This window comes from Salvia hispanica, chromosome 2, assembly GCF_023119035.1.
Source record: "Salvia hispanica cultivar TCC Black 2014 chromosome 2, UniMelb_Shisp_WGS_1.0, whole genome shotgun sequence".
NCBI lineage: Eukaryota > Viridiplantae > Streptophyta > Magnoliopsida > Lamiales > Lamiaceae > Salvia > Salvia hispanica.
Window position 1 is genome coordinate 32,683,738 of NC_062966.1, and position 25,406 is coordinate 32,709,143.

Consider the following 25,406-nt stretch of genomic DNA (forward strand, 5'->3'; position numbering starts at 1 on the left):
AAATGTTCCTGCTAATGGCTCCCACTCCATTTTCTTCATTCAACGTTAAAAAAGGAATGAAAGCTATGATAATCAAATCAAGAATGAATTATTTACATTCCAGACAGCAGGTGAAGCCGTGTCACGTCGGTATCAACGCCATTATTTGGTTCCTGATGATGCCCATGCACTTCTGTATTTCAGAGTAAACAGGGAGATTCTGCGTGCTGCGTGGCTGTAAGCTTGTGACTGCAGAATCCAGAATCTGTGCCACGTCGGAAGGAGGGAACTGCCTTTGTGTGCACTTCTGCAACGACACAAATTGGCAACGTCAGATGATTCAAGTACTAAGGCAACCAGCCATTTCTTTCACATAAACAAGAATTTGAATCAACCATGCGTATGTGTGTGTGTTCCTCATATGAATTTACCTGAATCATGAGCAAAGTTGCGACGCATTTGGAGATCAGCTCAAAAGGAATTTGAGATTCTGTGTCGGATGCGCTCATAGCTTTAGGATGTGGTGCCTACAATAAATCTTACATTTATTAACGGAACCCAGTTTGATGCAAAACCACACAGACCAAATATTTGAGGGTGAAAATACTTACCATAGGTGTGCTGGAATCATCAGATGGAAGTCGGTCATTAACATAATCTATAGCCTCCTCAATCTTCTCCATGGTGCCCTCCCTACACTTGAGAGATGAAACCGCCTACAAAAAAATAGTGATTTATTTTGGTAATCGGCCTAATAAGAGAGGTTTTTTTTTCATGAAAAGTGTAGCACGTATGATGAAATTCTTGAAATGAATCCTGGCCGGTTGTTGTGTAGCATTATTGCAGGAGTGGATTTATGACAATGATACTACTCTTACACCATAAGTTAATTAAATGCCTTTCTATATGTACCTGCATTGCTGCATCCACCATTGCCCATGCTTTTGTTCTTGAACTATTTATGATATCGTTCACGTGGGGTCCTGATTCAGTAGTTTGACATGCAGAATGGTCGACAGAAAATTCGCCGCCAGGATCAGCAGAATTGGTGCCTGCCCTGGACCACATTAGTGGCATGCTTCCTTGATATGTATTCCTCTGTCTCAAGCAATATAAAGCAGAAGAAACCTGCTCCCAAAAAAAAAAACATTGTGCTCCGCCATATGAAATTAAGGAAAAAATTGATTAACAAAACTCGAAAATAAGAAAATACAGCTTTTAGTTTCTTGTATGGAGACCTCTATACCTGATCATTGATTTCATTCAACTGTACAAGCACTGCAGCATATTGCTTTTTAAATGGCTCAGAGTCCTTCAAAGAGTTATTGCTGTCAATCTGATATATGGACACATCGTCGTTCATGCGCCTCAACTCTAGAACAACAGCTTCCTACACATAAAGGAACTGAGATTGAGGCATTGAGTCCATTGATGCAACTAAGTTCTGATACGCAGCACCAAAAAATGATGTTGAATTTCCAAGTTCAAACCACTATTAAAACCTACAGTAGAATTTGATTTTTCTATAAAGCGGCTTAATAATCATGAAATGTCAATCACGAGGAACAAGAGCCATGATTTTTAGATAGTGAATGCTGAAGACCTTTTTCTCAAGTGCACGAGTCAGTTCAGCCAGAGCTTGAACATCAGCTTCCTTTGCCTGGATCTGAGAATATGCTGTTTGTTGGTAATTGGGAGTTTCAGCAGATCCAATCCTCATTTGCAAATTAGTATTTGCAGAAGAGACCTGATCAAAACGATTGATTTGAGATAATTTTAGTATGAATATAATCATCTGTTTGTATGTACTATAAGAAATTTATGCAATCAAGATTGCATAAATTGAAAGGATTCAAACATAATACTGTTTGGATTGATCATAGGAAAAATGCAGCATGCAAAATTTAGGAAGAGATTCGTGCCTTTTTCTGATTCAACAAACTTGCAGGATCAACTGAAAGAGACAAGTGGGAGATATTGTCTGTGGCAACAACTTTGTCATCAGGGCAAAGCTTCATGTAGTCTTGTATTCGTCCGCACATCTGTAGCTCGTTGAAATTTCCAAAAAACTTATCAGCAGAAATTGGTTGTTTCCCAACTAATGCTGTAGGCAGATTCTCGAGAGGGTTCAAAGGCATGCAGTCAATGTCCTACCACAACATAGCATCAAATACTCAGATTGAGAAACAGCAATATGGAAGACTGAGCAACATATAGCTAGAGGAGCCAACATCAGTGATTCACAATAAACGGTAAACATAAAGAAATAACATTAACATAAACTCTGCTGACTCCTATCCTGATATTAAACGAGGGTTAGGTAGCGCCTGCTTATAGCATAATATGTAATTTTTATTTTAAATGATAAATCATCCACATAAAATGAAATCTATGAGTGCAAACTACAAGTGGGGATGTAGATTACCAAGACAAATTCAACCCCTAGTTCATGATGGTCAAATTGTACCCGACACCTAGAATGATCAACAGTCAGCACACTTCCGTCGTGGATCTCTCTTGTTTTTGGATGGATGGCAGTGACACGTTGTCCAACCGATAAAGGCCTCGCAAGGTCAGTTGGTAGTCCCTCCCGAACACCTTCACGTAGCTCAGTATAATGTTTTCTGACAGAATAACGGTACTGATTAAGCTTCTCCTTCTCTTCCTTGAGGAACTGCTCTGAAAATCGCCGTGGTTTACCAAGAGAACTGTTTTCACATAAACATCGTTTACATTATTATCAGGTAATATGGTGAATTACAAAAGATTAAACTTATCAAAAGAAGTATACCTTCTAATTACACCCCACTCCACACGAGTTAATCTTGGCACATGACCCAATCCAACGTGATACAGATATTCAACAAACTCCCTCTTTGCAAACCAAGGATAATCAATGGCACTGTAGAACCATTCATAAATGCACCATCTTCTTAGACGAGGATTTGACAAGCAAATGGACATATTTTCCTGTATGACAGACAGGATGCAAGCAAAGGATGTTGAGATCTGGTCTATTCAATTTTCGTACTGAAAAAAGTGGGAAAGCGTCAAACCTTTGACTTAAGCGCGCTTCCATGGACTGAAGCAATTGACAGGTCACTTTGGTAGTTTGAGATGTTATCACAAATTTTTTGTGGTTTCTTGAGGTCAATTCCTTATCTTCTTCAGGAACAGAACTAGTAACTGAAGCTTTTCCAGGTTTTGAGGTTTTACTAGGAGCAACTTTGGAACTTGATAGTGGCTTGTGTCCTTTCATTCTTACCCCTGAGTATTGTCGTTTTTCTCTTTTCTGGTTAGTTGGAAGAGATTCTGTCGACAGCAACTCATCAACAGGATCATCACCTCCGTCTTTAAAATGCAGCCTTGAATCTAATTAATAAGGACATATGATGGTATCATTTGATTTTGGCATAATCCTTAAATTGCATAAGTTTATTAAATGGACTCTTTGAAATGCTCTTCTACATCAAGAAAAAATCAATGATACATTATAAAAGCATTATACTCCGTATTACTTACAAGTCAGGAAAATATAACCGTCTCCAATTGATTGAAAACACACAAGTTTAACCTTTTACAACACTAGAATAGATAATTAGGAAAGAAATTTTGAAGATCTAAGCCATTTTTGGAAAAATATCATCGACAGATCCAAACAATTGAGGAAACATCATTTACTCAGACACTATTATTGAGAAGAGGATAAAGTAGATTTATGATAACTTAAGTGGATTTAATATAACTTACCATCTTCATCTCCCATTGGCATCAACAGGGACAAATCAGCTAGTGTTTGTAGGGCATCAAAGGCTGGAGCATCATCTAAAAGAAGGAATGTGCATAGATTAAGCTGAAGGTATAATGCTCATAAAACAGGAATGCTATTAAGCTACTATTCCTTAAGAGCAAATAAATCTATGCTATACAACGAAATTGCTTGCAATTTGAGAGCCAGAAGACCGATGGAAGTGAGCTATTCAACATCTCCACAATCAACACACTGTTTAGTCTGTGCATTGATCAACCAGTACAGAAGATTCTTTTACATTACAATGGTAATGATAGAGCTTTATAGTCCCCCCCCCCCAAAAAAAAAATAAAAATTACCCTTTCAATAAGCTGCAGAAAATAAATAAAAACCACTAGTTCTACACTACATGTCTTTGCTCTTAAACCATCAAAGCCATATGGTTCATAATTCAACATTTGCAAATTGCAAAAATTTAGAAAGGGGCAAATACTCCATGGGCACATTTCAGTAGTGACATGTAAAAGGTAATAATTCAGAGACAAAGAATGCTCGCATACCTCTTCCGTAGAGAATCTTTTTGCTCTTCTTTCTCTGACTGTGCACAGAGGAGCTTGAAATCTTGGTATCGGTGACCTCCACATGAAAGCTGCCTGTCATTGCTCCAACCCGCTGACCTTCTTCTGTTCCACTACACTCTTCCTTGATGTCATCTAAGAGATGCTCACTATTATCACCAATTTCACATTTCTTTCCTTTGAGTTTCTTTGTCTTCTCTTTCACTGTACCAGGACTCCTAGATTCCACCAGAGAAGGTTTGTACCTAGACAATTCACCAGTTTCAGCCTCTGTGCTTCCTTCTAATTCTTCTTCATCCAAGGCAGCATTCTGGTTGCTGGTCGTTTCTGCTACAGAATGCTGTTAACAAGTGTCGACAAATAAGTTGCGCATCAAATATACATTGTTTCTGATAATAAAGTCAAAGCACTACCTTGCTCTGAGCATATCTAAAAGGTGATGACATAACACTTTCAACTATTTTACTTGGTGTCCATGAAACCTTGGAAGAGCTTCCTTTTTGTGATGCCTCTGCTAAAGCAATGGCTATCTCCTGAGCTACTTCATCATCATTGGCATTAACCTTTAACTTCAAGCCTGGCCTTCTGGGAGAAACATTACTTTCTGCTATAAACTTTTCACTTGGAAATGAAACGGGAAATCTTGGTGTCCTTTTCCCAACAGGACAAGGTCGGCCACCTGAAGAAAGCTCAAATATATAACCAGGTATAAAAATCTTATGGTCAACTGATGAGAAAAGCTGGGGTTTATCTAGGGAATACTCCCTCCGTTTTTTAAAAAATAGCAATTATTTCCATTTTGGGCCGTTCCTTAAAAATAGAAACTTTAGAACCTTTCTATTTTAGGACAATGGACCCCACAATCCACTAACTCTACTTTCACTACTTTTTCTCTTCCTCTCTCTTACTTTACACATTTTTCTTTTCCTCTCTCTTACTTTACCAATTGTGCATTAAAACCCGTGCAAACAAGAATTATCCACATAGAGATTAATAATGCAGTTTAGGCATGTAAAAATTCTGGATTATGTAACATACAGTCATACATCATGTAGTTTGATGTTTTTAGTAAATGTAAGTTGTATGGACCCTTCTCTGACACCCATATGGTCTAGAAGAATCTGTTATATGGTCCATTCAGCTAAGAAAAGCAGAGCAAACAAAATTCAGCTTGCATAGGAGAATTTATGAATGCCACATAACCACTCAAAATCCAATTATCCAAGACTACATATAGAACAATGCTTTACCTCCAGAGCGTTTCTTCTTCAAAATTGGTAGGAAACCATAATCTGGCACAGTGACCTGGGAATGTGAAACCAATTGGTCACTATATGATTTAGATGTAGTAGGATGGGACTTTGCCACATACCTGCTTCTTAGTCTTTCTAGATGATCCAGTCCCATCATTGCTTTCCAGGTCACTGTCACTTCCTGCCTGTCGAGCCAAGGTCAACTCAGCTTAGTGGCATCAAAAGAAAGCAGTAAATACCAAATGGCAAACTAGATTTTTTTGGCATATGGATTTCAATACAAGAAAGCCTAAGATTTGTGAGTTTGACAACAAACTCTGTCTCGTAATTCAAACTCCAAATAGGCAGGTACTTAGCTACTGCTACAGTTTCCTTAAATTGGATACCACTTTCAGTTATCATTATTAAGACATTTCCTGCTAAATCAAACGCCACTTTTATTTATGAAAACCAAAATAAACATGAACGTGGGGACATCCAGAAAAAGGACAGATGTGGAAAATGACGCACTAAAAAATCTTTTTTAACAATCTGACTACTAAAACATGGTTTTCACAAATATTGATACTATAAAGAACTACTCAGCACTTTCCATTATCAAGTTAGAGTTAGACAACCCTATTTTGTTTGTAGATGCTCATATAGCTAACGAAAAAAGTAACCTCACCAAATTGCAGTAATGATCAGTCATCATAGCAATCAACCCATCTGAAGAAGCAGTTCCGTGTGGAAGAGATAAATATGCCTGAAATTAAAGAGCTCAAAATGGTTACAACACATGTATTATAGTGGCATAGGGCTCCATGGCCTCATTTGTGAATTTCTTGGTAACCAAAATTTGCACTAATTTATTAGTGGTTTCAAAAAGTCACAATTATATGGTAAGTACTCATTCAGTAGTGAAGATCTGCCTATTAGTGCAGGTTTTATACACTATTTCATTCTACTGAAGGCAATTTACAGCAGCAATTTGGTGAGATTTATGAGTGTAACTGAGATTTCATGGCCTTATGAGAATAGACTGGCCAGTCATAGACCACTTAAAGCTGAGCTATTTAGACATGAATTAGATGTGTAGTGATTATAGACTATCAATTTCTCAGATGAGAATTTCTTGTCATAGTGAGATGAAATGTAGTGATCACTGTAGGAGGAGACATAAATCAAAAACCAATTTACCCTATTCATTGTGTAAAGGGCCTCCATCATCTCGGGAGAGCGATTTCTCACAGAACTTGCAATCTGTGCATGCAAAACAGCAAAAACCAGCCACAGCAATAAAATTGAGTAAATCATAAAGTAAAAAAGACCTTAATTAGTCCATGTCACAAATAACCAAAATTCAGTTTTGTGAATGATTTCTTTATCTTTGTTTTTTGGCTTTTGATCATATTCCTGAGATATAGCATTCACAACAGTTCCTTAATGACTAGATTGCAAGAGACCACCATTTTTAATAACAAACTAATGTCATTCTAGCAAGTGGCTCATCGTCAAAGGTCCACAATATATGAGACTAACCTTTTCCTAATCTTTATTATACTTGCAGTAAGACTAACCTTTCTCCAATCTTTATTATACTTGCGGTAAGCACCATAAAAACGGGATAGCTCTTCTGTGGTCCACCGAGGCCCAAGCATGTCAGACAACTTTCTTTTCTGAAAACAAAAACAGAAGATGGCCAAGAAGAAGTAATGGTGAATCTCTCAATTAAAAATAAAGCCCCCAGTTCTTCAAGCTACTTTAATGTTTCAGAGGAAAAATAATGTTGCTAAAACAAAGAATGAAAAACAAGAATCATGCACTTATTATTGTAACTCTAGTTGATAATTATCTAAAAATCTCAGACATATTTTTGCTAGACTTGAAATCAGTTAAATGAAAGCAGAGATCCGTACATGTGCAAATGAACGTTCCTGCAATCTAACTTCAAGAATTTTTTACTATAATACAATGGCAAGTCCATCTGAAGTCTGAACAGAAGGAGAACAATGGAACCAAAAAAATGTCTCCTATCTCTATCTCTATAAGGTTTCTAGTACAGTAAGTGTAGTAAAGAATTTCAACACTTTGATAATGTATATAGTTCAAAACATGAATTTCTATATTTGATATTTCCCTCATGGGTAATATACATGAGAATGCATGAACCACATAACCGACATGAATATAACCATTAACGATTCATTTTACTAGTTAAATTATTGATGTAGACAATTAAATTACAACAGGAAACTGATTTACACCAAAGCCTCACCCGGCCACTGCTTCTTTTGGTACTATCATCATCTTTGCTGGGAGAATCGTCGTGGGTATACCGCCTGTTCAAACTTCTAGATTTTCTTGTTGGTCCCATCACCAGTTAAGTTACTAGCACATGTGCAACAAAACAAAATTTTACAAAAAAAACACAATTACAAAAGTTTAATAATCAACTATCAGTGTTATGTTTTTACACTCCCTATACTTTATAAACAAAACAACATTTATGCATCGTACTTTCCCTCCATATATCATTCTTAGTCATGCCATTGGAGTAAATATCCAAATGCAAGAGTGCTTAAGGCACCAAACAAATTACACTGGTAGTGTTCTATTACAACTACTGATAGCAGGCAGAGTGCAATACAAGAGCACACCATTAGTGTGTCCACATTAAAAATTAGATTAAAGACTAAGGTTTTAACCCGAACTTGTGTGCGACACAGAAAATAAAAGTCTGGCATACAATTGACAATGAGAAAACCAATATTTAACCACCAAAAGTGAATTTGATGCGTGAATGACATAATCTTCAGAGCATACCACTCTCTAAATCTCAAAGGTGGAGTAGATGATAGCTCCAATTTTGCACTCAGCGGCACTGCTTCTGCATGCACACGCTCCAGACATGAAAACATGAAGATAGGAACCAAAGATCATCGAGAACAACGAAGCTAAGAGGTATCAAAGTTCATAATTATAGTACATAACTTCAAATCCTCACCAAGAAGCAACGGCTTCACAAATTTTCAGAAAAATCACGCGGAGTATGCTGGATTTTCCATCTAAATCCTCAAATCCAGTAAAATGCAGAAGAGAAATTCAAAGAACAATTTTTTAAAATTATCTTCGGCAAAGCCACACGATTGATCGGCGAAAATCGGAACAAATTCAGCAGAGAGAAGACTAACAGAATACATCTACTGCTAAACCGAACTGCTCAAAGCTCAAATTCAAATCGCATACGAATTTGAAAACAAAACACACACACCTCCCCCCCAAAAAAAACATGCCTTTTGCACCTCTTATACCTCTCCAGGAAATTCAATTCACCACATTGCAGAAAGCTCTCAGATTCGAATTCACAAGCGATTGTTAGTGGATGAAAAAGAAAGGATAACGACAATATGCGGGCTTTTGGAGAGAGAAAAGGAGTGTTTTTTAGAGAGAGGAAGTTTTGAGGAAGAAAGAATGTATTTTTTCTCTTTTATTTTGGGGGATAATAACCGCGAAAATCTTTTCTCTGCAAATTTGTATTTGGATTTTCAAAGGGGCGTTTAATTTCACTTTAGCCCTTAGACTTTAGCTTTATTCCGACTGAAACCTCTTAAGTTTTGTTTTTCCCTCATTCCGTCTATGAACTTTTCAATTATACTCCCTCCGTTCCAAGGAAGATGACACCTTTCTTAGACGGCACGAGATTTTATGCAAATTTATTTTGTGTGTTGAGAGGAGAAAGTAAAGTAAGAGAGAAGGAATAAAGTAGAGATAAATGTGTTTCCATTTTAAGTAATGAGTCATTTTAATTGGGACAAACTAAAAAGGAAAGTGGGTCAATGGGACGGAGGGAGTAATATGATTGTCTCGAACTTTGACTATAAAGTTTTGATTCTGAATTTAATAAAGATATCATAGTTCAGAAAATGTCAAAATACACTTAATTACATTTAATAACATGACGTTAATTTTTAGCTTTGACTTTTTACCGATAAAAAAATAAACGTGTAAAGAATTTTAAAAAAATATCCATGTTATCGTATTGGACTTTAGTAATTTGTCTAATAATGGCCCAACATCTTGATCTGAACAATGAGGCCCATCTTTCTATGAAGTGGGATAATTTTTAATCTATAAAGTGGGAGATTTTACTATTCCATTTTTCATGTTTAGTCAATGCTCATTATCCTTGGTAATAATATATCTTATATTTAGTTTACCAAACATTAATGATAACATAAAATTAAAATATATTAATTCTAGCCATCTTTGTCTAAACAGACTATTATAAAACTCAAAATAATGATCAAAGAAATGCATCGAAAATAGGAAAAAATGATGAATACATCATTTTAAAACTCAAATTATTTTTGTACTATCAGTTGTAACATAGACTATCAAAATGATTTTTCTTAATCCTATACTATGGATTTTGTATCAATTGTAAACGCCATACATTTTTCGACTCATAAAATTTAAAAAATTGCCATGATTGTCTCCAAGTTAAAATTCTGAAGTATTTCCAAACTATTAATCCCTCCATTCATGAAATATTGTCCAAGTTTAACTCAACACAGACTTTAAAAAATAGTAGTATAGAGTAAAGTGAGTTGAAAAAAGTTAGTGGAATGAGGGTCCCATATTTATTAATTATTTTTATAATAGAACGTGAGGGTAAAGAGTTAGTAGAAAATGAGATCCACTTACTAAAAATAGAAGGAAAAAAAAGTAAAGTGAACAACTTTTCACGAATAAACCAACATGACAAAACTGGACTACATTTCACTGACAGAGGGAGTATTATACAATTCTAATTTTTCAAACCATAAATTATCAATCTAGTAGTGACTACTAATTTACTATTACCTCCGTTCCATAGTATCACAGTCATTTTATTATTTTGTTACGTTCTATAGTATTGAAGTTATTTTTTTTTTCAAGTCAACACATTTCTTCTCACTTACTTTATCTTTATCTTTATCTTTTCCTACTTTATTCTTTATTTACTTAACTCACTTAATGGAGTACAATTTTTCTTAATTTTCGAGGCTAAAAGAAATGCATCTGGAATTAAAGAAAAAAAGGAGTAGTAGTACTTTTTTTTTTAAATCTTTACAATGTAAATACGATAATAAATACTATAGTACTGCATTTTTTTATCACGCGCGAAAATAAATACTAGTGGGCCCCATTAAAGTACAGGAATTTGTGACTTTTTTAAGGGGAGACGTGTGTCATTTTGGTTGGCGGACGCTTTACAATTTACTCGGATTTTATTATTTCATTTTTTTTTACCTAAATAAGCATGTGCTAACTCACTTAATAAAAGAATATGATTAAATTGTGACTTAGGTAAAATTATTATTAAATGTAACTTAGGAGTAGATCACAGTTTATCCCTTCTCGTGGATTAGTAACATACACGCACGAGAGTATGTAAAGCTTTTTACAGGAACATAAATAAGTGTATGGTAAAAGATGATGTGTTATATTTAATGCAAAAAGGAAAATAGAATTTGGAATAAATTGGCAGAATGAGATTGTAAATGATGAAATTCGGACTCTAGAATGTGTGTATGATGAACGATGAATCTTACTTATCTTGTTGTTTCAGTTATGAAAAAGTTATTATAGTACGGAGTAGTAGGAAATTTTAATTCAATTATATACACACAACTGAAAATATGATTATTTATGTTCAATTGTCATACTCTAATTAAGTGGAGTATTTTCTATTTATAAATTTTATGCAATTTTATTTTGTGAATTGCTAAGTAGAGAGCGAATATAAAGTATGAGTAAATATAAAGCTAACGATAATGATATTTATATACTTGAAAATATGTGAGTTAAAGTGGATTATTTAAAAAATATATCACACATAAAATGAGACGCAGTGAATATAGCATATCGTTAAATAAGCCTTAGGATATCGCCATAAATCAATTGCGGTTGGTGAAGAGAGAGCGGTAGATAGATTAGGACTTAGGAGGTCAATTTTGACATGTCATTTAAAAATATAAAGTATATATGCAATACCCAAATAAAATAGAGTAACATACAATAGTATATTAAGGGAAATACTCACGCAAGGTTACTTTGCTAGCCAAGATGCCCTTTTCTCGTGTCATTAAAGACAATGCCACCAATACATATTTTTTTTTATTATTCATGGTCAAAAAATTTAAATGTGATTTAGTAAATAGTTTTAAATGAACAATTCATAATTAAATTTTTAGTCGTACATGTTGATCTCTAACTCGTTTGGTACAAAAGTATAAATCTTCAATATTTGTAAAGATATCTAAGATTGGGTTTTTGGAAATACTGGTATTGAATACGTACACGTATGTCTGTATAATAAATTAATAACTAGCCAACAAGACTAATTAACTGTTAACTGAATCAATTAAATGTTTATTTTATGACTAATAAGAGTGGAGACGATGTAGTTAGAACTTACCACTACTCTAACAGATGGTGGGACCCTCTAGTGCCCCCAAAAAACAAACCAATTAAATGTTTGATAATCTCAAATGTCAATATAATACTAATATAGTAGTATAACAATATCGCATTTATTGACAATAGTGTGTGATATTTCAAATTTGAAGAAGAAGCATGTATAATATAATGGGGATGGCTTGATCAATAAAATCTAGTTGTACTACCGTCTAACTATTATCATATACTACTAAAATTGAAAAGTACTGTAATTCAACTGCATCATCCAAACATGTGTGGATTTGGTAGGTTTAATGGTTGTTACCAAATTTACATATACCCATCCGATATAATTAAAACTTTTGAATTATTGGTCGAAAAGTATGCATATCGATATAAGTTTTTGAATACGGGTGGTAAGCATATTGCTTCATCATGTCCTAAACCTAAAAGAATACGGTAGTATAACAAAGTTTCATATCACCACATATAATCTAGTCATATTCACCGTTTAAGCTGGTTCAAGTGGGGGAAAACATAACAATAAATACAATTAAAGTTTGACATGCGAACAAAATGATATGCCATAAACAATACTAGTACTATTTTAATATGAAACACGATTAGAGCTGTTAAATTTAAATCGACAGGTGTGGTCTTGTGGACGAAGTTGTATAGCCTAAAATTTGCTATGAACTATAGTTTACATTTAAGTGGATTTGATATAGTTCATGGTGTGATACCGGAGTTTTAGATTTACATATTCATCTTATAGAAATAGGCTCACATCATACAAGGTATGTGGTGCAGGACGCCTTCAGGACGTACTACTTCTTATCAACTCTCTCCCAAAAGTTCTTATTTTTGGTTGATTGGAAGTTGTTGAGATTGTGGGGAGACGAGCAAGACTTAAAAGACAGGCGATGGATGTATTGATTGAGGAGACAAAGTAGGATAGACTATTGGATCAATGGTAAATTGTTTTAGTCGAAGTCCAAGACCATGAGACATTGTTGAATTTGTTTTTTTATAATAAGACATAGTGAAATTTGAAAAATCAACTAAAAGAAATCTAGAATAACTAGAGAATTTGGAACAAAATGAGGAGAAAATGAAATTAAAGGGTGAATGCAGTGATTGAAAAATGATGTATTTATAGGAGGGACAAGATAAGCGAGAGGAAGCCGTAAAGCTCTACACCATTGATCTCCAAACAATAGTTATTTTTTTCGCCCATCTTAATAAATGATTCTACTTCCATTTCGAGTAGGTTTTCTCTTTTATGAAGTTAGTTTCATTACCTATTAATGATACTTTTATCAATTTTTATATTCTATTTTACTAATAGTTACTATTTTCGTATTAAAACTGATTCCATCCCCAAAATCTTTATTTCGAAGGGATGGAGGAAATATTATCCACGATTGAAGGTAAAAGAATTATGAAAAAATTAAAAATTCAATTTATCGTTTTTCTAAAACAACTCTTGCAAACTAATGTGCAACACGCAATTGACCGAGACGACCGCATGTGCTGACACACACGTGACATTCATCATGTAAATGGAACGCGACGACATGCACTCCCAAAACATTCATCATGTAAATGGCACACGGCGACGTGCGCTCCCAAAAACGATACACGCCCTCGCCGAGGCGTACGCCTTCTTCACCAGTTGCTGATGCCTCTACGGATGCCAAGTTCCGCTTAGAGTACACGACAAGTTACCTCGATACATTTCATACAGTAGTAGTATAATTATAAGTATACATAGTATTTTTATAAGAATTAAATAATATTTTATTCCACCGACACCAGCGTTTGGAGCTATCTGGCGCGCATATTTGGCGCGTAATAAAACTAACACCCCCACGAAAACAATGGCATAGCATAGAAAAGATAAAAAAAAAGTAGAAAAGAAAATATCGTGAAAATACCAAGTATTTATGTAACAAAAAAAAGAGAGGGTAGTCAATACCCAAGAGAAAAAGCGAAATGAGGAAATAAAGAAATAGAAAACACATAAAAAAAAGAAACGATTTAAAAGTGCGAACGAAAAAAGACAAAAGAAGAGAGGAAAATCACACACAGAATCACACACAATGAGTGTAGAGTATATAAAATGCTGCTGTGTTGAAAAAAGGGAAATAAACCATTCTCTCTCTCTCTCTAAAACCACCAAACCCCCTCTTGATCAACCAAACCACCTCCGTTTCACACAATCACACACACATCTCAGTTTTTTAGGTGTATAGATACTCTATATTTCATCGTATGTATACGCGTATTGTTGTATTGCCTTGGTAAATATCTTTATACAGGCAAACTACGTGTATATATTTAGAGAGAGAGAGGGGGGAGGGGTGTGCGTGTGTGTACATGGAGAGGTATGGCTCGACGCAGGCAATGGAGGGGAGGTCGGTGGATCCGGCGGCGGAATGGACGGGGGCGGGAGGGGAAACCGGGCTGGAAGGCGAGTTACATGTGAATTTCATTTGAATTTCGCTTCAATTTCAGTCAAATTTACCGACTTTAGCTCTCAGCTCGGGTAATGCCGATTGATTCGAGGTTTGATTTTGTTAATGCAGAGCCTATGTGGGGATTGGGACTCGGCGAGGGGCCCGAATCTTACCCCGAGAGGCCCGATGAGCCCGACTGTATCTATTACTTGAGAACTGGATTCTGTGGCTACGGCAATCGATGCCGGTTCAATCATCCACGCGACCGTAGTGCGGTAAAAACCCTAATTTTTTTTGCCTTGGAGTTAGATTTTAACATTTTTGATGTTTGAAGTTTGATCATAGTGGTAAAGAGGGAAATTTGGTGGGATTGTTTGTTAGTATCAACGAGGATATGCGTTTTCTTGTTCCCTTTTTTTGGGGGTGGGTTAGTTTAGTAGCTTGATGTAATGGAATAGAATATTTTGGAAGAAATTTGGTGATCACATCAAATGGACAAGCATGCATTGAGCTGAATTCGTGGTGATAGCACCATGGATAAAAAGGTAACTGGACCAAAAACACGCCTTTTCTTGTTTTAGTGGAGTTTCTCATGGTTCCAATAAAAGTGAAATGCTTTAGGTTGGGGAAAACATATTCATTCTGGATTATTGCAGCAAATCGGTGCATGCGCACTGAATGGAATCAAGGGATTTTATGTAATCTTGATAGCAACTAGGGCCAAGTGGAATCTTCCCGTTTTGAGGGAATATGCAGAAGAAATTGTTTATGATGTTTGGTGACAATTTTTACTTTGTTAACATGCATCAAGTAAGTATGCTGTTTTCACATGATTATAGGCAATGGGAGCTCTAAGGGCTACTGGAGGTGAGTACCCGGAACGCCATGGTGAACCCATCTGTCAGGTATACAATCGGATAATATCTTGAAGCTGCCCGATGAATCTACACACTTTTTATGCTCAGCACAAAAGATATCTTTTATAGGGGCAAAATGATCTACCTAAATAGTAGTATTAAACAATGTGCTTCATATCTAATTGCTGATGCTAATCATTTACCCAACTGCTTCTTGGCTTCTGGAAAGGCAAGTCTCTGGTGGCTGTCCGTTTTGTCTTGTATGTTTTGTGGTCTGCAGAACTTGTTGATTATTGAATATGTAAGGTTCTGTTAGGCTGTTCGCAAAATGGATGGAAATCATTTTCTCAGTATAAGTATTAACTAGTAAATCATTGTAGCTTTCTGTATGCTTAATGATGTTGAGCTCTAGTGTACAGGATCAATTCTTGTTCAACGGCCACTAGTGCACTTGCTAGATCTTACTCCTAAAGTGATTCACTTTTTTCCTAGTTCTCACCGAAATGTTTTTGGTTTAGCGGTGATCATGGTGCTGCGGCTACTTATTGAAATGACAGCTACTCTATGCTGAATCTTATACCTACCACTTAAGCAAAAAAAAGCATGTCAATCTAATTGTCTATCAGAACACTCATTGTTATTACCAATTATTGCCAGTTTCTATAATTCTTGATTTATAAAGTTTGTGCTGTCTATTGAGATATGTTTTATGCTAAATTTGTAGTACTTCATGCGAACGGGAATGTGTAAATTTGGTGCCTCTTGCAAATATAACCACCCAAAGCATGGAGCTGGATCTTCACCTCCAACTACACTCAATATTTATGGTTATCCATTGCGACAGGTCTTTGTTCAATAATTGATAACTTCCGATGTTTATTTGAGAGTGTATTCTTTTTATATTTTTACTTAGATGTTATTCTTGAATCACTCAATTATCTCATAGGGTGTTCTTTTTTTGCAGGGAGAAAAGGAATGCTCGTATTATATAAAAACAGGGCAATGCAAGTTTGGTGTAACATGTAAATTTCATCACCCACAGCCAGCTGGGATGCAGATGCCCGCCCCTGGTGCTGGTCCAGCAGCTATGCCTACTCCTACGCTTTATCCAACTGTGCAGTCTCCTTCAGTTCAATCTTCTCAACAGTATGGGGTCCTTCATGGTAACTGGCCGGTTTCTAGGCCAACCATGCTTCCAGGTTCATATGTTCCTGGAAGTTATGGTCATATGCTCCTCGCCCCTGGCGTTGTTCCAGTTCCTGGCTGGAATCCATATTCGGTAGGGCCTTTGAAGCTTTTTCTTATTTTTTTTGGATTCTTTTGTAGATATGTCATGGTCTTACTGAATTGTATATTTGTAAATAATATAGGCACAAGTTAGCCCTGGTGCTCTGCAAAGTAGTCAGCCTACTGTTGGTGCAGGCCCAGTTTACGGGATAACACAGTTACCTCCTTCGTCGACTATATACACTGGAGCACATCTTTCTGGTACCTCTTTATCTGGCCCCTCAAGCAGCAGCCAAAAGGAACATGCTTTTCCTAACAGACCCGATCAACCAGATTGCCAGTATTATTTGAGGACTGGGGATTGTAAATTTGGCGCTACATGTAAATATCATCATCCGCCAGAGTGGAGTGCACAACAATCAGTTGTTGTACTTAGCCCTATGGGCTTGCCGATACGCCCTGTAAGCTTTCAATCCTCTTTGCCTTTCAGAGTTTATTATAGTTATCCATATACTCTATAGAATAATGAGATCAGCCATTTGCCTGCAAGGTGTCAAATCTACTATTCATCACAGACATGAGTACTTCATCTACTATTCACCTGATGTCTCATTTTTGTAATACTGCATTCTTAGGGTGCACCGCTTTGCTCCCACTATGCTCAAAATGGAGTATGCAAATTTGGGCCCTCATGCAAATTCGATCACCCTATGAGAGCTCTGAGTTACAGTACATCTGCATCTTCTCTGACTGATATGCCAGTAGCTCCTTACCCTGTGGGATCTACTAACGCGACATTGGCCCCATCATCATCATCTTCCTTGGACTTAAGGCCTGAACTTCTCTCAGGTTTCAGCAAAGATGCCTTCCCAGCAAATTTGTCATCCACGAACAGCTCAAGTGCTTCAATTGGCTCAACCTTCTCTAGAAGTGGGCTGATTCCTGAATTTGGCATTCAGCATTCTGGGCAGAGCACTGCCTCTTCAACTGGTGGTAGTAGCTCTCACCAGGAAGGCGAGGTTAATATCTCAAGTTGAATGAAACTGGATACATCCTATCCCTTTAATACTGTTCGAGTAACTTCCATAAAACAGATGTCCTATTTTGGATAACCACCCGACTGGCCTCCCCTCTAGGTAATTCTTGTCACTGCTCAAATTTGGAGCATGCTGTGTCTATTTGTGATGTTTTTTTGGGAACTCGTTTCCTGGAGAACACGTGATGCCCCCCATTCTCCACCGTATCCTGTTGTACTCACACCTCTTTGTCATTCCATTATTAGGAAGAACCATACGAATTTGGGATGAATAATAATGTGAGGGTGATCTTGCTCTCCCCCTTTTTTTGTCTTGGGGCTTTTTGGTGGAAGAATTTGATATTTATCAGATTAATTTCTGGGGCAATTTGTATACTTGCCTTTTTCATGTAAACTCTGTAGTTATGTTTAACACTGGATGCTACTTATATTATCACCTACACAACAAATAAATATTGAAGAAGCTGCTTCTTTTATTCATCTTGTATTTTGTTGATTTCTGGTTTTACATATCAAATTGTGCTTTCCATTTTTCCAAATCATAAGAAACAAAACGCTAGTGGATTTCTTGATCATTTCCTAGCACAAACTTTTGTCAGCTCTTCTGCAATTTCTCCAAATGCTTCTTCTCCCTCCATTTTCATCTTCTCACTCATCTCTCTTACTCTACTCCTCAACCCCTCCTTACTCTCCTCCACAAACACCTCCTTCACAGCCTCCGCCACCCCGTTCCCATCGATCCCCCCTTCCTCGTCCCTCGCCACCTCCACGCCAACGCCAACCTCCACCACGAGCCTAGCATTCATCGGCTGATCGAGCTTCAGGGGCAGGGCCACCACCGGCACCCCAAAATACAAACTCTCTGTGATTGAGCTCCACCCACAGTGGCTCATGAAACCGCCCACAGCTGGATGTGCCAGAATTGCCGCCTGCGGAGCCCACCCCTGGACGACCAGCCCTCTCGGCTTCGCCCTTTCGAGGAAGCCTTCAGGTACTGCATCTTCTAAGGAAACCTCACTCCCAGCAGGCGCCCTAGCAACCCATAGGAAGTTGATACCACTTAGCTCCAAACCTATTGCTATCTCTCTCATTTGCTCCTTTGACAGATAATTCTCACTCCCAAATGATATATAAAGAGTTGAGCCTTCCTCTCTTTCACCAAGCCACTCCATGATCTCCGAGCCCCCAGTTTCTTGATTGTCAGCAAATGTGATCAATGAACCAGTGGGCACAATCTTTTTCCCACACAAGGTGGAGAGATACTCTACATGCTGCCCCTCTAAACCCCGGCATGTTTTCATCAAGATGACGTCTTTTGATACGTCGAAGACCCCATTGGCAAAGCCATCCGCTGGATCTCTAACTGGAAAGGTTTTACGCTCATTGTCAATTATCTTCCTCTCAAATTCCTTAAGCCAGATTGACTGGCGAGGGAAATTGTCCCAGCTCTTGTGTGTGAAGAAGTGATGGACAAATGCGAACGTCGTGGCGCCCGACGTGGCAAAGAAGACCGCTGGGACGCCCTGTGATGCAGCGGCCTTAGCTGCCCAGGACTGCACGATGTCGTAGATAAGCAAGTCGGGTTTGAGGTTGGCGATGATGTCAGAGAAGGCGGGGGCCGACATTTGGAAGGCCCTCATGAGGGTAGGCCTAAGATGGGGTGGTACATTCTTGGTAGTGTGGTAGTGTGGAGGGAGGTCAGGGAGGGATGGGAGAGGGAGTTCGACTAGCTCGATCGGGATATCATCGTTGTTGTTGTTGTCGTTGTTGAGACTGTTTTTGATGGAGTCGAGGTTAATGGATGTGGAGCAAAAGTAGATATGGAAGTGTTTCTTGGCAAGGCCTTTGGCTAATTCAAGAAAGGGAAAAACATGGCCATGAGCCAACCATGGGAACATCAACACTCTCAACTCACCTTGTTTAGCATCCATCGTTGCTATTTTACTCTCTCCCTCTGTCCTAATTTCATCATACTTATACTAGTAGATGGCATATAAATGGAGTGTTGCATTAAAGGCATGAAAATAATGCAATTTTACTTGAATGTAAATGCTTGGCTGTCCAACCACATCCATATGTAACTATAGAAGATTCTAACTGAAAATAAAAGAATAAAGTCCAAATTTCCTCACTTACATTTGCTCTCAAATTTTGTAAGTCAAATGTATTAAATGTGTTACTTTTTTTTTCTCCCAAACAATATGTTTTAATCTAAAATTAATATTTCTATTAAAATTTAATGGTCAAACATGTCTTGACCAAATTAATAGTTGAATTATGAATCTAATTAGCTAGATTAACATAATTAATTTAATAATAAAATTTATAAATTAATTTTTCCTATAATAAAATTAAATCTATCATCATCATTATATAAAAGCTGAGTTTTAAGCAACTAATTTAAGCTATTTTCGTAAAATAAAATTGAACTAATATTTAAATAAATACTTAATGTGGCAGTTGCAATTTAGGCTGTTTTCTTAAATAAATTTGGATAAATATTTAAATTAATACTTAATATTCAATTGATTTATTTCCAGTTCCAAACGACATTACCGTATCCTCAGTTTTCGTATATACTTTCACTCATGACTTTATGTCACATGCTAATATTTGTCGATTTAACCATGCATTTTTTATTGAGTGAACTACAAAAATAGTCCCTGGACTATACGTTTGTCTCGCTAATGAACCCTGGACTTTAAAAATATTCCCAGACAATCTTGGACTATTTTTTTATCTCAAAAATGGTCATTTTTCACTGTTTCGTGATGAAAATACCCTTTTAGAGGGTTTGAGCAATTTGGTCGTTTTACATTTTAAATCTGATATTATTTCAGTGATGTACTAAATTTGATATTATTTCAAAATTATCATTCTTTTCCCTTTTGTGATTTCACTTTGTTTCTTTATTTCAATATTAGATTTAATTTTATAAAATTAAATTTTAAATTTCAATTTTTAAATGACAAATTAATAGTTTTAATCAATATTTGATAGTGTCTAATATTTAATCAATAAGGTACGATGACGCTTTAGTTTTAATCAATATTTAATTGTTTTAATCATAAATAGGTCATATAACACGATTTATTCCGAAATAAATATGCATCTAATGTTGTTAGTCCAACCCCATCTCTATAGAAGGTTCAGGTAAGTAAAAATAAAAAGAAAATTTGAAATTAGTCCCTTAAAGTATTTGTTAAAAAAAAAATACTTGATGTTATATAAGTGTATATTATGTTTTTGTTCCAAACGATATGTTATAGTCTAGAATTAACATTTCTATTAAAACTTAATGGTCAAATGTGTTTTGACCAAATTAGTGTTAATTAGCTAGATTAATCTAATTAATTTAATGGAGCATTGAAATTTATAAAATATTTTTTTACTTGTAAACAAATTAAAATTTTAAAAAAAATATTTTATAAAAATTAAATTAAAATTGATAAAATATTTTACCTATAATAAAAGTTAAATTTATGAATATTTTGTAAATTTTAATATTTTTTACTATACTCCATGTAAAAAAGTATTTTATGAATTTTATTATTAACAAAAAATATTTTAATATATAATTAATTAATCTGGTTGATTTAATTTATAATGAAGTCATTAATTTGGTCTTTTGAGCGTTAAATTTGACAGAAATGTTAATTCAACTTTAGTCAAATAAAATTACCCAACCTTGTTTACTCTTACAGTTTTACTTGAACAAATTAAAATCCAAAACCTCTTTCTCCTAGGAGAAATTTCAGAAAAAATTATTAAAGTTGCTTACCTTTCAGAATTAGGAATTAAATTCACTTATCTTTCAAAATATAGAATCGAGATACACAACTTTTTCATAAGGGGTGTTTGCATTTTTTTTTCTTTTTTTCCCTCCTCTTTTTCTTATTGTTTACCTTGAAAAATATGTGAATTGACCAAATTCTTTTATTAAATAACTAAAAACATATACTGCGTATACAATTTTTAAAAAGGAGAAAAAAATAAGAAAAATATTTCATTAAATAACTAAACATGTATAGGACATGAGAAGCTCCATCCTTTTCAATTATTATTATTATTATTATTATTATTATTATTATTATTATTATTATTATTATTATTATTATTATTATTATTAAATATGATTGCTCAATTCATGAAAAATTGAATCACAAAATTGATTAATTAAGGGAAAAATATTCGATTGGAATATGTTACGTAAATTACTTGTATAATTAATATTCATATTGTCCCATTAGAAATGAAATGTTTTTAGAATTGGAAACAACACTCTATCTGCTTTATCCTCTCTCTTAATTTAGTGACTCTTCATTAACTCATAAAACAACATTATATAAAATCTCGTACTAAAAATCAAATATTCCATATATAATGGGACATAGGGAGAGAGTATTTTTTCTGAGGAAAAAAGAAAAAGAGAAGAAAAAGAAAAAAAAAAAATTGAGTATTATGAAAAATTCGGGTGCCTCAAACCTAAAAGTAAACAAGATTGGATAATTAAAAATTTCATTTTCATTTTCATTTTCATTTTCTTCTCCATTATCGTTTGGGACAGCCCCATTAACTTTGTTCCCTTTAAAGCGAAGCTCCATTTTATTGTCATTTAGCACAAATACCTTGAAAGTAGGCCTGAGGAAGAAGGAAAGAGAGAGAGTTGTAGCCACCATGGATGCAAAACAAGGTGAGTTGAGAGTGTTGATGTTCCCATGGTTGGCTCATGGCCATGTTTTTCCCTTTCTTGAACTAGCCAAAGGCCTAACCAAGAAACACTTCCATGTCTACTTGTGCTCCACATCCATCAACCTCGACTCCGTCAGAAACAGTCTCAACAACGACGATAACCCGATCAAGCTAGTCGAACTCCCTCTCCCATCCCTTCCCGACCTCCCTCCACACTACCACACCACCAAGAACATCCCACCCCATCTCATGCCCACCCTCTTCAAGGCCTTCCAGATGTCGGCCCCGGGCTTCTCCGACAACATCGCCGACCTCAAACCCGACTTGCTCATCTATGACGCCTTCCAGCCATGGGCAGCTAAGGCCGCGGCGTCACAGGGCGTCCCCCCAGTCTACTTTGCCACCTCAGGCGCCACGACGTTCGCATTAGCCCATCACTGCTACACACACAAGAGTTGGGACAGTTTCCCTCACCAGGCAATAAGGCTTAAGGATTATGAGAAGAAGAGAATGGCAGTTGCTGTTGAAACAATTCAAATTGGAGATGCAGGGGAGGGCTTTGTCTATGGGGTCTTCGACCTATCAAACGACGTCGTCTTGATGAAAACATGCCGGGCTTTAGAGGGGAAGTATGTAGATTATCTCTCCACCTTGTGTGGGAAAAAGATTGTGCCCACTGGTTCATTGATCACATTTGCTGACAATCAAGAAACTGGGGGCTCGGAGATCATGGAGTGGCTTGGTGAAAGAGAGGAAGGCTCAACTCTTTATATATCATTTGGGAGTGAGAATTATCTGTCAAAGGAGCAAATGAGAGAGATAGCAATAGGTTTGGAGCTAAGTGGTATCAACTTCCTATGGGTTGCTAGGGCGCCTGCTGGGAGTGAGGTTTCCTTAGACGAAGCAGTACCCGAAGGCTTCCTCGAAAGGGCGAAGCAGAGAGGGCTGGTGGTCCGGGGGTGGGCTCCACAGGCGGCAATTCTGGCGCATCCGGCTGTGGGCGGTTTCATGAGCCACTGTGGGTGGAGCTCAATCATGGAGAGTTTGTATTTTGGGGTGCCGGTGGTGGCCCTGCCCCTGAAGCTCGATCAGCCGATGAATGCTAGGCTCGTGGTGGAGGTTGGCGTCGGCGTGGAAGTGGCGAGGGACGAGGAAGGGGGGCTCGATGGGAACGGAGTGGCGGAGGCTGTGAAGGAGGTGTTTGTGGAGGAGAGTAAGGAGGGGTTGAGGAGCAGAGCGAGAGAAGTGAGTGAGAAGATGAAAATGGAGGGAGATGAAGCATTTGGTGAAATTGCACGAGAGCTGATCAAAATTTGTGCTAGGAAATGATCAAGAAATTTGTTTCATGTTTTGTATGCTGTTTGGGTAAGGAGTTAACGTCATCAAGCACATGAATATATGCAAACTTCAAACATTTTGTACCAATATGGAACATATAGTTACACAATTAAGCAATCAAATCAAGCCAGAAAAACAGAGTGTTCTGAACCAGGAAACACAACAGAGTTCATCTTTAAGTCAAGGGAATATAATGATGCCTACTGCATATCAAAATTTAATAAATATTGGAGACAGAGAAAAAAGAGGTACGGTGATTCCTATAAGGCATTGCCAGTTATACAACTTAATAAGAGATTTTCATATGTAAAAGGCCAACTAAGCTGAGCAAGTGGACTACTAAGCTTGATATCCGAGCCAACATTATTTAAACTCCACGAAATATTCAAAATAAGAAAATGTTAGTAATTCAAATTGAAGCACAAAAGCATGGTCTCACCCTAAAATGAGGTCGAATAAGATTGAGGCGACATTAAATTCTAATGTGCAAGTGCAGACTGAACATATCGACAAATTAGGGATAAAATACCATAGCAAAATCGCCACGTTTCCTCGAGAGGTTGAATTGGAGGAGGAGGGTTTCCCATGCCTAGACCGGCAAAGTCGCCGTAGACGCTGCCCCTAGCGAATGGAATGGAGAGAGAAAAGTGGTGGGTGGATATTCCTAATTATCATATGATTACTTGTTTAAAATTAAACTATAAGATTATTTAAGTCAATTATATGATTTGTTGTCCAAGATAATTTTATAAACCAAATACAATAAATGTTTAATAATGAGATATAATCTTGCGAACCAAACGCCCTTTAGTCTCATGCAAATAGTCAGAAATAGGATGGAATCCATAGGTAGTTAGAGGCGGAGTAAAGATTTGACAAAAGGAGGGGCAACAATATATCTATAAATAGATTTTGTAGAAACGAGAAGGAGCATTTAAAAAAGAATATATAATAAATTTTATAATTTGAAAAAAATACTAATGATAAAAATTTTTGACGTGGGACAAATGCCCCCCAAACACTTGTAGATTTTAGAATATGAAAATAAATTAGATGACCTTTCAGTTTTTTCAATTAAATTGAATAATTTTTCATAATTTGAGATCAGAGCATACATATTTTTTTTATTTTAGGTATGATTGTCTTTTTCTTTTTATTATTTCTCTCACAACATACAAGAATTTCCAAATTACCAATGAAATGAAGTATTTGGTCAATTGGATCCCATATTTGAAAGAGGTGCGAAGTGGATTTCAAAACAGTAATATCTCATTGTTGTTTTATGAGGCCGAAAAAAAGAGAAAATAAGAAAAAAAAAAAAAAAATAATTCCCTCGAATGAAAAGTTCGCGCGCCCGATCACATGTTACGAAAAACCATCCAATTTAATCCTAATAACTTAAAGGTTAGGGCAGGTAATTCGGTCGGTTCGGTTAGAACCGAACCGACAACCCGGTTAACCGAGAACAAAAGTAACTGAGATTGAAGCACCGAAACCGAAACCGAATTGGCCTCGGTTCGGTTCGGTTCCTAACCGAATAGGGTCGGTTCGGTTCCGGTTAACCGAACCGGAACCGAATTATTAAAAAAATATATATGTGCAGTTCATAGGTATCAATCTGCATACGAAAAATTCCCATCCTAGCCACCACCATTTGCGCTGCATTGAGTTTTTGGTATTTAAATTTGTAGAAAAAATTATGTAGGTGCTTTGTATTAGAAATTTAAAAAATAAAAACAACCTATTTAGAGTATACTTAATAAAAATAAATATTAAAATGTGTAATTCGGTTCTAATCGGTTCCAATCGGTTA

At 36.3% G+C, this 25,406-nt stretch overlaps 3 protein-coding genes and 1 pseudogene across 3 annotated transcripts; 2 read left to right on the plus strand and 2 right to left on the minus strand.

Annotated features, from left to right (window-relative positions):
* Nucleotides 1–28: 28 nt before the first annotated feature.
* Nucleotides 29–9,009, minus strand: LOC125205203 (annotated as a pseudogene).
* A 5,102-nt stretch (nt 9,010–14,111) lies between these two features.
* LOC125207246 (zinc finger CCCH domain-containing protein 32-like) lies at nt 14,112–18,043 on the plus strand. The gene is made up of 7 exons (XM_048106510.1): nt 14,112–14,457; nt 14,573–14,718; nt 15,283–15,348; nt 16,025–16,144; nt 16,265–16,579; nt 16,671–16,988; nt 17,163–18,043. The coding sequence occupies exons 1-7, from the start codon at nt 14,364–14,366 to the stop codon at nt 17,562–17,564; spliced, it is 1,461 nt and encodes a 486-aa protein (XP_047962467.1). The 5' UTR covers nt 14,112–14,363; the 3' UTR covers nt 17,565–18,043.
* LOC125207247 (UDP-glucosyltransferase 29-like) lies at nt 18,019–19,495 on the minus strand. The gene has a single exon (XM_048106511.1). It carries the CDS (start codon nt 19,492–19,494, stop codon nt 18,136–18,138), a length of 1,359 nt encoding a protein of 452 aa, XP_047962468.1. The 5' UTR covers nt 19,495; the 3' UTR covers nt 18,019–18,135.
* Nucleotides 19,496–22,165: 2,670 nt separating this feature from the next.
* On the plus strand, nt 22,166–23,680 carry LOC125203986 (UDP-glucosyltransferase 29-like). The gene has a single exon (XM_048102522.1). It carries the CDS (start codon nt 22,241–22,243, stop codon nt 23,582–23,584), a length of 1,344 nt encoding a protein of 447 aa, XP_047958479.1. The 5' UTR covers nt 22,166–22,240; the 3' UTR covers nt 23,585–23,680.
* The last annotated feature ends 1,726 nt before the right edge of the window (nt 23,681–25,406 follow it).

Coding starts and splice junctions, on each gene's coding strand:
- LOC125207246 (XM_048106510.1), top strand. CDS start 14,364: ATGGAGAGGTATGGCTCGACGCAGGCAATGGAGGGGAGGTCGGTGGAT. Junction 14,719..15,282: donor ATCCACGCGACCGTAGTGCG/GTAAAAACCCTA, acceptor ACATGATTATAG/GCAATGGGAGCTCTAAGGGC. Junction 15,349..16,024: donor ATGGTGAACCCATCTGTCAG/GTATACAATCGG, acceptor CTAAATTTGTAG/TACTTCATGCGAACGGGAAT.
- LOC125207247 (XM_048106511.1), bottom strand. CDS start 19,494: ATGGATGCTAAACAAGGTGAGTTGAGAGTGTTGATGTTCCCATGGTTG.
- LOC125203986 (XM_048102522.1), top strand. CDS start 22,241: ATGGATGCAAAACAAGGTGAGTTGAGAGTGTTGATGTTCCCATGGTTG.